Consider the following 13,836-nt stretch of genomic DNA (forward strand, 5'->3'; position numbering starts at 1 on the left):
ATTTGAAAATGTATCAGTGTGCATCTGTTAAACTGTCTTTACTGTCAAGGGCTACAATCAATCTGGCAAATCAAATCTGACCCGAGATTCAATAGAGTTATGAAATCTTTACATTATTTGCAATCAAGAATTTAAAAACATATGAAATACAATTTACGAGCTATTTTTAGCTTCATGTTTAAGCCACCATGTCTTAAGCCACGCAGTAATTTTTCACAATGAATTAGAGGTTTTCCTTTAAATATATCGATAGTTTGGATATTTGTCTCAAATTCAATCAGAGTTAGTGTCCTGCTCCAGCTGAGCAAGCACATCGCATTCCCCCAGGCAGCCTGCAGCTGCAAAGCAAGAAAGCCTAGTCTCATTTAGCTGCTGGTCTGAAGCCACCATGAAAATCTGAAAGCATCTCAGCCTTTTTATTGGGGACGCTTTGTACATCACCTCCTCTCTCTGCAACTGTATCACTTTAAAGATCTGACTAATAAGAACGCAGCACAATTTGCTCATATGGCTTCCCACTTGAGAGATCCAGCTCCTGAAGCGAGATCCCACACAGCCATGGTGCTACCTGCGCTCTCCCCTTTACCCGTCTCGAACTCTGCACTTTCTCTCTGTGAATATGGATTTGTTACAAGAAATCACGTCAGGATGCGAAATGAATGGTACTGAGTGACAAAGGGAAGCCAGGTAATACTGTATAGTTACTGGTGGTAAACTGTGTGATAAAAATATCAGCAGCCATGTTACTGTAATGTTATAGCTTTGAAACACAGTAAAAAGTACATGGATAGAGAAATGTGTCTTAACACAAAAGCTATTTTTTTTTTTTTTTTCGTTTTTACTTGCAAAGTAATTGGAAAGCAAAGAAAAAAGCTACAATTACTACAGAAAAAGCGACAATTAATAGCATCAGATATACTTACCTCTTGTGCATATTTCTGAGTGAACAATGGTGGAAACTTCAAATTTCTAACATCACTTAAGGTCTGCAAAAATATTAAGAAAAATAATATAACTTTTTAAAAATACCATTCTTCAATAGTATTACTCTCTTATTCTTCAAAAACATGCAAACTATGCAAACAAATCAGCCTGATGGAAAAAAAGACTTGTTTTAAAGTCTTGCTTTAGTGGTTAAAAATCACAACATGCTTAAATGGGCAAGTTGCTGCTTTCCTAGGTATACAGCCTGCCACAGAAATCACGTTACAAGAATTCTGATCTCTGCAGCTTTAAATCAGCCAGATACACAAACTTGTACTTCCTCACTCTGGCCTAACAACGTCAACAAATCTGTGCACCACACATAATCCCCAAGATCACCTACACCAGTACTAAGACACATGAAATGACTGGGTCTGTCTTAACAACGTAAGCACTAGTCTTTATTTAACATTTATGGACTAACGAGCAGATTTATCAGCAGTTTTGAAAGCAGTTCATGTTGCAGATTTCTGTGTCCTTACAAGGCAGCTGGTCTCCTTCAGTGTTTCTTCTGTAACAAGCACATTGGCTCCATCTCGTGACAGTAATTTTTCCATGTTCAGGCACACAGTTATTTGCAGCAGGCTACCATACAAATTTAAGTCCTGTAGTTGCCAGCAACCCATGACCCACTTTAGCATGTTTTTAGTGCACAAGGACAATATTTAGCACAATTTCTTTTACAAAGGATCTCCTTTTACAAAAGTTTAAGCACAAAATATAAGAATTCCAAAATTAAAACAAAAGTCAATGAATTATTACTCCACTGAATGTATAAACTGACCAGTTAATAGCGATGGGCAATAGTCAAACTCCTGTTCAAGAGCACTGAGTTTTATGACAATAAAATGCTTCAAAAAATGGTTCTCCTTCTCTACCAATTCAGTCTGCATTTAGTGACCTGTTTTCAAACATCTCATTCGGAAATAAATTGCACTGCCACAGACTAACTGCTAACAGCTTGAGGCAGAGGCAGGTCTCACGCTCCTCCTCTGGGGATTTTTCCAGCCCTTTGCCACAGATTCCTAGAATTTGCTGGGCCACCTGGTCAGGCAGAGCATGTTTTGCTTCAGCAAGTAGTGCTAATGCTTGGCCGATGCCAATGAAAACCTCAGCGTAACAACTCGGAAACAACTACTAAAGTAGCTAACTCCAGAACTTGACAATAAAGGGGTGGGGGTTTCTTTTTGATTTTATCGAAAAGAGTGGAATGACAGTGAAAATCACAGGAAGTTAGGGCGCTCTGTTTACTCTCTTATGAAGTAGAACATTGGAGTTAGATGCAATTTAGGATTCACTCCAGCTACTGGCTTGCTTCTATACTCAGGACAGAAACTGCAAGGGCAAGGCTTGTAGTCACTGCAGCAGGAGATCTTGAAAATCCCGGATAGTTCTTTATTGGGGATGCGTCTCAGTAAAACTGATTTCATTTAGGGAAACTGAAACTGGTTCCAGTGTAAGGGGTTCAAGTTAAGCACTGTCATTCCTCCTCTAGACTACGCTCTTTTGTACCATGAAAAGCCAGGGCATTTTAAGCAAGAGAATGCCACACCAGCGGAGGTGAAGCCTTCGGTCAGGCTGCATTCATGTCGTGGTTCAAGCTGCTTCTTACTTCTCTGCTAAAAACAATCCATCTTCACATGAGAATTTAAACACCCCAAGCACATATAAATGATAAATACAGGTTATAATGACTCTTTCTTTCCTGCATAGGTCACTGGTCACCATATACAGAGGAAAAACCGTTCTGGCTATAGCCCCTGTTCTCTATGAATTTGTTCCTGAGCAAGATGGATCTCACACTCATTTTAACAGCAAGAAAAAGTTATTATACACCATCAAACCTCCCAAATTCATAGCTGATGCAATGAAAGTCATCAGTTACTGGGAAGATTGTGCTTGAAGTTGAGCAAGACTCACAACTAAGACTTACTATAGGAAAAGGAACAGCAATTTTTCACTAAGCGCTTTGGGTGGAAAAGCACTGCAGACGCAAACGAAGGAAGAAGTGATAAAAATGCACAGCATGGCTCCAATTCTTGAACGAAAACGAAGCTGGTAGGCTTAAAGTCACAAGCTATATTTGTTGCTTGCTTGAGTTCTTGGATATCCTAGTTCAATAGTTTCTCTTACTTGGCTTGACAACAGAGGAGCTTTGTAAAGAAATTAAGGCCTCAATTCAACTGCACACATTAGGAAGACTGCAATTTATTTTCAATGATTCACGGGGTCTGTACAAGGCTGATAAAGAAGTTGGGCTCCTAATTGCAAGGCTTTTTCAAAATTGAGAAGAACCTCTTGCGAGTGTTTCACCAAGCGAATAGCTATTTTAAACAAATGATCAAACCGAGGATAACCCAATACCATACATACCCTGACCCTCTCCATCTGTGTGCTGAAAGGGTAAAGCAGCTCAAAGAGAATCAGTCCCAAAGAAAAGATATCCACTTTGTGCGAATAGGTGTTCCCACAGATCTGAAAATTGAAAATTAGGGTTAGGTCAATCAAGCTACACACTATATGTCATTATGTACAACATAAACAACCCCCTTTCAAGTCAACATATGGAAGTGATTAGCCCTGTGCAGAGCTGAAAACTACAGGACAGGCACACTGGCAAATTTCATCAAATGAGCATGGGTGAGCAAGGTCCTGATCATCAGCTCCTCGTTGCAGACCCAACTGTAATGTAAAATGTTTCAACTTACTTAAACCTCATGAACAATAGTGTGTCCTTGCTCAATTCACTTGAATATTACACAGTTACCTTTCTACTACATTAAAAGCAAGACAAATGAATGCATCTAAGCACAAATCATTAGCCATTTTTTTGCTATAGTAAATATATATATATTAAATTACTAATTTTGGAATTCAATTTAGCTTAAAACTCTACTTTCATGAGAAAGAATTTAAGTAACTTGATTGCAACAATTTACTAGAAAGAGTGCCTGATCTTTGAGCTCCCGGGAATTCAGGTGTCTTCCAGGCACTGCCAGATATAGCTTTAGAGCAGAGAGCACAAACCTGTTCTGGGCTCATGTAGAGTTTGGTCCCTACTTGTCCTGTGTGCCTGGCATAAGCTGGCATTGGGGTAAGTACCGATTCCTCCTCCTCATCTTGGTCCATAGCAGTTACCAGTCCAAAATCCCCAACCTTTACTATGTCATCCATTGTGAAAAATATATTGGAAGGCTAAGAAAACAAACAGGTGAAAAGAAAAAAAAAATATGTAAGTAATAAACAAGTCTCTGTGTTTCAGTAGAAAAAAGTGTTTCAACACTTTTTTTGAATTCAGATAAGCCATGCTGTCAAGGCTAAAAACGCTCATTAAACATCAGGTTAGCAGAACCAGCTAGGAATATTCAGGAAAAAGGAATTACTCTGCATTAAATAGTCTCCCTTCCTGAAACTCAGACTGCTCATTTCTTGTCTTCCAGTAGAGGTTTACTAGCACTACCTAGGTCTGCTGAACAACATGCACAAAAGTCAACAGCTGTGGGGAACAGCACAGATAAGTTATCCAACTCTCCATCACATGGCAAATTCACACCAGATGCTGGAGTTCTGACTCTTGGTCTTTTTTATTCTAATCTGAGTGCTAAGCTCGTTCTCTGTATTATTAACCAGCACGTAGCACGTCATCTTAGTGTTAAATTGTAGATACACTGGAAGCCTGGGAACAAGGTCTGCTTTTCAGATGGTACTGCAGAGTTTAACGGTGGGAATAGCTGTTTACATAACAGAAAAGTTTATTTTTGATAGAAGCTTAAGAACTTTGCAATACACAGGAGCAGCAACAGTGACAATCTGGCTTAACTCTCCTTTAGCTTGTTTGCCAGGTACCACTATCCGTGGCTTAACCTACAGATTAAGGAAGACTGGAGCTGAGATGCCCCCTTGCTAACGGTACGTATCTCAGGCGGTTTCTCAAGAGACTTGTGTTGTGGCTGATACAGCAGCACATGCCAAATGAATTATTACTTCTTTGAAACATGACTGCCTCAATTACAAATAAAGACAGACACACAGTTTTGGGGGAAGAACAGACTGATCCTTCAAGGGGGAAGAAGCAGCAGGATTATGTATGGGGAAAGGGCCAAGGCACAGTAAAGAGTGTGGTGCTGGGCAAGCTCCTCTCATCACTCCTGGACCTTCAAGGCTGGGAGAACATGGTCCATGCTTCGTTGACATAAACCCTGGAACAGGAGGAGGCAGACAGATACAGAGCAATATTTTTCCACAAGATTAAAGGACTACAAAGCTGACCTATTTCAAAGTCCAGGCAACTTCCTCAGTTAAAGACAAACCCACTCTGTGCAAGAGAGAAACAAGACAGAAAAAAGGCTTCTTGTTTTTTTTTAAGCAACGGACAGCTCTGAGATAAGCACTACAGACATAGTTAGATACAACTTGTTAGTTCCACAGTGCCCACATCCTGCCTCTGAAACTGCCTTCTGAGCCAGGCCTTATCTCCTGCTATATTTTCCTGTAATGAATGTCATGCCCTTCAGAGTCACAGCTCATTTAGTCCACAAAAGCTACTACTCTGCAAACCCACAGCGTCTCCAGACTCTCTCTGAAGCATTTATACAGCACCCACCCTCTGACTGCACACCCACGTTGTCAAAAATCTTTACATCAGAATTTTAATGCTCAAGGCACAAACATCTCCATTACGGATTTGTATCCTGTTGCCTTGATCTGCATTGCCCTCCTCCTCCAACCAACAGACAAGAAGTCAACAAGATCTGTCTTGCTTCATGGAGCAAAACTCTTCTTAACAGGAGGTTTTACTTCTTGTACTTTTCCGGCTGAAAACAGATTGTCTCTCAACAGGCTAGCATATAGTTTCCATAAATTAAGGAGAATGGACTCTCTGCTATCACAAACTGCCAGCAAAAATAAGCCACCAAGACTGCATTTGGAAGAGGAAGTCTAAGGCAGATGCACACAATTTTGATTTAAATCAGAAGAATACAACCACCCTCTAGTTCAGTTATCTTGCCAACTGCACAAAGAAATTTCTTTCCAGATTCTTCTATCAGAATAAGAATTCCCATTTTTTCACAGATATGAATAAGCTACACAGACATCTGGAAGACTACTGTTTAATTCAATTAATGCTGCAAAATGTATCTAAGACTGTTCTTGCAGTTCTATGAAACTCAATTTCTTTTGAGCTGTCAAGCATGACCGACGGCTTATCCTGGGAATAACAGTAAATTCACTTGACAGACAGAGTTCTGCTACTGTAATTCATTTTCTACAAAAGAATTTGAACTGTGACCTATTCAACTGCCTACCTAAATTCCTGCCATCTTGTCATTACGGTATCTCTGATTAGTAGGAGCCTAATTAATGCATCTCAATGTGCACTGTTAATTTAAATATTTAAAAGATCTTCGTCAATCTTTTAATATGCACGCATACAAATTTAGTTTCACATAGGTCAATGGGTTTTTGTCAGTGCCAGTGGGAGCAAGAACTGGCCTCTGCTATCAGCCAGCTCTGCCTCTAGCACAGACAAAACAGCTTGGCAGGTTATTTACTTATTCATGCTGGCACGAACTTAGGGTTACATGACCAATCTCTTGGACAAATTACAAAATTAGGTGAGATCTGTTCCAAGAAGCTTCTGAAAACTAGAGAAAAAAATTAAATATACTGGCTGTTGTTTTCACCAAATTAACACGTAACAGACAAACTTCCAGATCCAAGAATAACCTCTATACACATATGGGAAGCTTTCTGCAGCAGGAAGCTGTTCACTCAGGGAGAGCCTTTCCAAGTCATTTATACCAAGTAAACAAAATAAAATCTCTTATTCAAATTGCTGCCAACATTGAACTTTTAAGATGTTTCAAAAAAACAATACACAATCGCTGATTAAGACTAATACAGCTTTAAGTGAAGATCTGCATAAGCTTTACTGAAGCGTGACCTCAGTAAAGACTGCAGAGAGTTACAGCTGACAGTATTGTTAAAACAGGTTATTAATTAACAAGTCGAGCAACTTATTTGTATAGGGATTTAATTACTTTTCTGGTCAGTTTCTCAAGCACTAAAGATTTTTCAGATAACTGGTTCAAGGTAATTGCTTAATGCCAATGGGGAAAAAATACTTGGATGGGTTCATGAGTTTTTCTAACTTTGACATATCCTTTCAGTGTTACTGAATTTGAATCCCCTTTTACTGCCACATCAAGGTGGCATTTTTATTTTGTTTCTACTGATACCAAATGATTACCATCTGAGAAGCTACAACAACGGTTATAATAATTTCAGTATTTACTCCACTGAGGTAGGTATTAATGCCTCCTCAAATAAGCAAAGAGAAACAGGAACTGCCTCTCCACCGTTTGGCAAAAGCAATCCATTTCTCAGAGCTTATAACAGTAAGACTAACTTCAGATGGGGACTTCAAGTAAATTCTGGTATTTGGTAACATACTGACACTTCCAGTGCTAAAAGTTCCAGCAAGGTTAGACAATCACATAGGATCAGAAGCAAAATGAAAGAAAAGGTACAAAAGTTAACTCCTGACTTCAGTTACATTAAACGCCAGAGGTAAAAACCACCTTTCCCAGTCTTAACTGGCTGGATGTTACCAGGCATTAAAAAGATTACGAATCCTTCAGAAAGCTGCATTATGGTAGTCAGCATTGATCCAGAACTCAACTCCAGGACAGCTCACATTTCAGTCCTAGAACGGCAATACTTAATTTTTACTTTCTCTAGCCAGGAGTAACACTGCTGCTCTTAGGCAGTATTGCTATAGAAAGAAGGAGGAAAATACCAGAATTAGAATCATAGAATCGTTTAGGTTGGAAAAGACCTTTAAGATCACCGAGTCCAACCGTGAACCTAACACTGCCAATTATCTGTTTCACTTGAAATCGTAGAACAAGATCCAAAATAGCTTTCTTTGCCACATGGCTCAGCAATGGACAAGCCTGTATAAAGAACCTGAATTAAATATGCCATAAACCAAATGCAGCTGATCTATGCCAGGTACAAGAATTCTTGCTGTAAGAAAGACTTTAATTGCAATAATGAACGATTAATGTTTATTTCCTGGAGCACTGTACCTATTGTACAGATGTTAACTCAGCTTTTGTAACACCCATGCTGAGGTCACTGATAAGAGTCAACTATTTTAGCAGGATTTGTCTCCAATGCCATGTTACTTCCACATACAAAAAAATTTTAACCTGTATCCACGCACTCATGATCTGTCAGTTTAAAGCAGGACTTGACACTGAGCTAAAGAGCCTGGCACTGCTGTATTAAAAGCAGTCAAATTTGGAATTGTCGATGTTCAAGTTTGTAACGCAGTGGAGGGACAGCTACCCTGTGATGCCATTTGAGTCAGTCCATGTGTTTCAGGGATTTCACAGCACCAGAGACTTTTGTAAGACACTTTAGGCACAGCCAATTCAAGTTATGATAGCTTCAAAGGTAATCTCACAGTACTAAACCAGAAAACGTTTGCCTATAGGACACAGCCAGCGAGACAACCAGTTACAACCAGAATTTGGAAAGTTCAGGCATTCAGTGATGATCACACCAATGAATAAATAAAAGGTAACACGTTTCCTACAGTAACCTATGAATACAAACCTTGAGATCCCTGTGCATTAATCCTTTGCTATGCAGAAAGTCAACCGCTTCAGCTATCTGCAGAAATATCTGCAGACACTCTGTCCTTTCCCTCTCCTCTATCATGCATCTTCTGCTCATCCAGTCTTTAAGGTTCTCTTTCCGGCAGAGCTGCATCTGGATGTAAAGATACACCTTCGGAGAGGTGGGCTTGACTTTTTCTGTAATATTTTTAGAAAGGTCCAGGCTTAAACTTGTTGGCCTTGGAGGAGAAACAGAGAGGGGACTTCCTGAAGCAGATTTCTTGTTATCGGATTCCTTTGTACTTTTTGCCTTATCCTCAGAAAGAGTTTCATTTTGTGAAACATCAATTTTATCTTCCTTACTAGAAGCATTTCCACAACCAGAATCCTCAAAGACAATAGAAGAGGAGGTCCCTTCCCTCAGGTGTACAACAGGAACAGCTGAAGAACACATTTCCAAGGAGTGACCCAGCTCGTTATTGTTGATAGTACTGTCTTCTACATCACAGCCTGTAAGGACACTGTCCTGAAGGTTCAATAGTGGATCATCTGACTGGTGTAAGTCCCTGTTGTCTGTGGCAGAAAATTCCAGAGGAGAAAACTGGCTTCCAGATGAATCGGACTGACCACAGGGTATTCCTACGGACCTTACCCTCTCTGATGAAGTGGCAATAACTTCAATGTGCTCCTTTGTAGAAAATGGCTCTGTTCTGATCTTAAATGATGGGACGTCCATCGGACTGGGAGAACTGAGGGGCCAATCAGTGCTAGAAAAACAAAATCAAGAGATCAATACCACAGAACTTCATTCCACTAGAAATGCATTTTCAGAAGCCCAGGTTTTAACAACGGCTACCTCTGAGAACCGTGTCATACCATAACGTTAAATAACCACCCAAGTGTGGGAATCACTAATAAGTAGGATTTAGCATCTGTTTTTCTTAGCAAGGATCATGTTTTCTCATTGAGACAAGAGTGTGGATAAAGGAATATTTAGCAAGCTCTACTGCCTGGATTCCCAATGTGCAATCAGACTCATCTTCAGCTTGAAGAAATTCAGTCCTTTAGAACAGGCACTGCAATGACTATTTAAAGTGCCTTGGAAGAATTACAGCTGTGAAATGTTAAATTGGTGCCTGAAATATAAAGGTCGCTGTATTCTAAAAATTGTTAGGCATGTTAAGATGTTATTATGAGACCACTAAATAGCCTTGTATTAGGCCTCATTCATGAAATGCTAACATACACCCACTTTTTCCTTTCTCTTAACATCATCTAACTCCTTTATCTAAATTTTCCATTTTTAACCTACTTCTATCAAGCTTTACAAATCGCCACTCTGATTATCCCTCACAGATTTATGCTGAAATAAATTCATCCAGCCGTTGGGAGTACTGAACCAGATCCATCTAAACCAAAACAAAGAGGAGGAAAGCAGTGGAAAGGAACAAAGAGGACAGAGATGCCGAAGTTTAAAATTGAATCACAGTAGCATTGCTCCAACCTTCCAACCACCTGAAGATTCAATTACAGAAGTTAAATTAATAACTACAAGATGTTTCCTAAGCTGAAAGAAGGACCGTAACACAGCAGAAGACCCAAAAATCGAGAGATGCTACACACAAGTGTGATATGTTTGTACCTTGTTCAATTGAAAAGTTGATAGGCTAAGTTAATAACCGTCTCTTTCCTAGGTAGTCCCTCCACCTTCCTGGATCATCTACCAGTTGTCCAGTTCTGTTGATGTACAATGTCAAATTCAATTGTTAAAAAAACCACAAGTTACCTTTCATCTTTCAACCACTGTTCATCCATCTTTTCCTGCCATCTCTCAGGTGGAGCTTCCAGCCACGCGTTGAAATACCGAACAATACCTGGATGCTCAAGTTTAGCTAACGCCTTGACTTCCCGCATCACCTTTTCACGAGCCAGCTCCCTAGGATTTGGGGTGAGAAGAAAAACAGAGACACGGTCATGTAAAGCAACGACATGGCACAGAAATTTCTGCAAAGGAATTTAATCAAAGATAACCCAGTATAAACCAGGCCAGTAGTATTGCTCTTCACACCAAAACCCAGCTATGTCTTAAATCCCCCAGAGTAACTCCTTTAAGTTAGAAGTGTGGAGGAGCAGTATGTGCTCATAACAGCTAAGTACATAGTCATCCTTTTTCAAATAACTACGGGCAGCAAAACTGAGAAGAAAAGGTTCATCTTGCTCTCAACTGTTTACAAAGATAGAAAAAAGACCACTAAACAGCAATATTCTACAGGGATGTAGAAGACACTGACACAAAAGAAGACAGACAGTAATACCTTAGTATTTCTTTTTTAATTGGCGTAACATAAGGAGACTGCATAAAGACTATCTCTGTTTCATGGACAGGAAAGCAGGTAGCCTGCTATCTTACTGAAGTAAATAATCTCTCTTCATAAGACCGTAACCGGATCAAATGAAGTCGATGGTTTTATTTAATGGGTTTGAATATGCTTGGAAAAGAAGAATTTAGGCTACCTTGAATTTCTGAACAAAACCTTTAATCTTAGTCACGCTTATTTAACACAGTAAAAAAAAATAGTAATTCTAGATTTCATAGCTTTACCCCCTCCCTCTACTGGCCTGCCTGTTGCTGTTCTAACTTGAGATTTCCAGAAGCAGTGTCTCCCATCTCCCACTAAAAGGAAGTGCTGCAAGCTCTGTGTAGGGTAATTCAGCAGCATGGCTTGACCACCTATGACTGAAAGAAAAGGTAGGGGTTGTGGGACCAGAAAATGAAACAAATGGACAAATGGAATCAGAAAAGCTGGTGAGGGAGAGAGAAAAAGAGAAGGTGGAGTAGGAAAGGTAAGGAGAGGAAGGAGAGAAGCAAATTAACAGTGCTACAAATAACTGGTCCTGTTATTAAAGGCTCTATTCATCAAGGAAATCAAAGGAGTTCCCATGGAGCCGCAGCATCCTCACAAGGGTCCTGCTATGCAAGTATTTTAGCCAAGCAGGTCACCCTTCTGCTGTGATGACATATGCCAAAATCTTGATGCCAAAACTAAGTCAGCCCCCCCATTTAAAAGTATGTCATTCATCCTAATGTAGTATCTGGGAAACCAGTTCAGGAACAGATGGTTCAGTGTAGGACGGGATCCCACCATTCATTCATTCATTACCTCTTCTATATCTCAACAAACTCATTCATTACCTGTTAGGTAAACGGATCCTTTTGATAGCATAGTTGCAGTCGTCCACTTTATTTTTGGCTTCAAAAACTACTCCAAAACCTCCACGACCCAGACACTGGATTGGTTCAAAATCTGTCAGATATCTAGGAGAAGGGCGTGAGGAAGGGACAGAAGAATGGAGGAAGGATAGAAGAAAAAAAATGCATTTGTATAGATAGAAAAATAAAGTCATTTATGACTAAGAGTGAAATATTTCTGTACAGGCAAAACATGCTGAATGACTTGACGCATTTCTCATCGTTTTTCCCTGCTCACCCACTGAGGCAATCAGATGGTTACCTATTTATGAAATGGACAGTTGCTGATTATGCATTTATTCAGTGTCTATCACAACCCAGCAAGATCCATTATGCATGCACATGACAAACTGAAGAAGCTTTTCAGAATATCAGGTCACACGCTCATGGTCCATGATCCCGTAAGCACGCAGCCTAAGTTTCTATACCCAACCTAGGTGGTGACAGCACAGTATTTTCTAAATCATGATTTCCCTTTAACCCCACCCCAAATAACTATTTCTGCAGCCAGTCCTTCTAAGCATCCCTTCCAAAACATCACTGTTGTTAAATCTCACTACCCTTCTTATTCTTCCTCATTTTAAAGACTCCAGTTCTTATTTTCAGTGAGTCACAAATGTGCAGGAAATGATCACATTTTCTCCAGAGTATCATCACACGCCCCTATACACCCTTCTGTCTTAACCAACTCCTTCATAACAGCAACAAAGGTTTGTTCCAAATATAGTCTGCTTGTTCTGCAGAGTATATAAAACATCATCTGTTTCCATCTGCAATTGCCTTTCTCTGCTCTAATCCATAAACATAGAAACAGAGGGAGTAAACATTGATTAAGACCTTCAAGAATCAATCTTCCATTTCACATATCAGCAGGAAATACGAGAGCAACATTCCTGATCACAGGTATCCTGTAGGCTCTCCAGGATTGGAGACTAATCATAACTAACTAATCATAACTAATCATTAGACTAATCATAACTGCAACCTCCCATCGGTCATGGGGTGACAGGGTTCTTTGTGTCAGCTGCTGATTATCCCGCAAGGTCACAGGACTAGGGTAGGTAACAACAAGTGAACACCTGCCCTTTCCTCCAGGTAGCATTAGCTGTCACACGGACTAAAAACCCTGTACGTGGTGCGTTGAACTGAGCTCACCTTGACACGTATCCAGAGTTCTTGACATCACTCCAGCTGGTGTCTTTAACATCTCCACAAGTGGGCTCATATTTACTATCAGTCTGACACTGTGTTTCAGATTCCTTCCGCAGCTAACACAGGTTACCAAAACAAGAATAAAACACAAACAAACAAAAAAATTCAACTCCTTAAGTACTTGAGACCAGTCTGTACCCCTAGATATGGCATTAAATAATTTCAGTGTCAGTATCTCCAAAGACTTCAGATATGCTTGAAGCAGTCTAATCTCCTTGCTGAAGCAGTTAAGCAAATTGTACATGGCAGCTGACAGCCTTCACAGATAGATTAAGCAATAAATTTAGGCTTTTGATTTTGTTATCTCATTAGTTATTAACTTTATTAATATTACTCATTGCAGACTCAAAACCGAAAGAAAAGGCTAGAATAATACCCTCTGTATTCAGGATTCAGAAAAAAAATACTTACTCTGCTGTAAGGATGGGGATGGAAAAGTTTGCGTACAATAAAAGTTGTGGCCACAATGCAAAATATAATGGTGCCAACGATTTCTTTCCACCAGTGAAGCAGAAGAACAGGATCTTTTTTGCGAATGTTCTTGTAATTCGTATCATCAAAAAATCTAACAGTGATCTGGGTGCTACGTTTATTTCTCTCTCTCTTGTAGTAGGGTAAGTAATAACCATTATCTGTGTATAAAAGACACAAAGAGGGTATAGATTTACTTGCAGGTAACTAGAAAACAATTTTGTAGTCTCATTAATAGGTTTCCTCAATAGACAGAAGGTATTTTTGTTTGCATGTCCCATGATTTTAAAGGGC

General features: G+C 39.7%; 1 protein-coding gene across 1 annotated transcript in view; it reads right to left on the minus strand.

Annotated features, from left to right (window-relative positions):
• EIF2AK3 (eukaryotic translation initiation factor 2 alpha kinase 3) overlaps positions 1-13,836 on the minus strand; it is a 45,366-nt gene that overhangs the window by 1,219 nt on the left and 30,311 nt on the right. The window contains exons 9-16 of the mRNA XM_082314990.1: positions 13,483-13,703; positions 13,015-13,127; positions 11,803-11,925; positions 10,396-10,545; positions 8,608-9,376; positions 4,012-4,179; positions 3,358-3,459; positions 924-986 (exon numbers count right to left, since the gene is read on the minus strand). Of these exons, the coding sequence (XP_082171116.1) occupies positions 924-986; positions 3,358-3,459; positions 4,012-4,179; positions 8,608-9,376; positions 10,396-10,545; positions 11,803-11,925; positions 13,015-13,127; positions 13,483-13,703 (1,709 nt within the window). The remainder of the gene's footprint in view (positions 1-923; positions 987-3,357; positions 3,460-4,011; positions 4,180-8,607; positions 9,377-10,395; positions 10,546-11,802; positions 11,926-13,014; positions 13,128-13,482; positions 13,704-13,836) is intronic.

The sequence above is a fragment of the Platalea leucorodia genome (genome assembly GCF_965183815.1).
Source record: "Platalea leucorodia genome assembly, chromosome: 6".
Lineage (NCBI taxonomy): Eukaryota > Metazoa > Chordata > Aves > Pelecaniformes > Threskiornithidae > Platalea > Platalea leucorodia.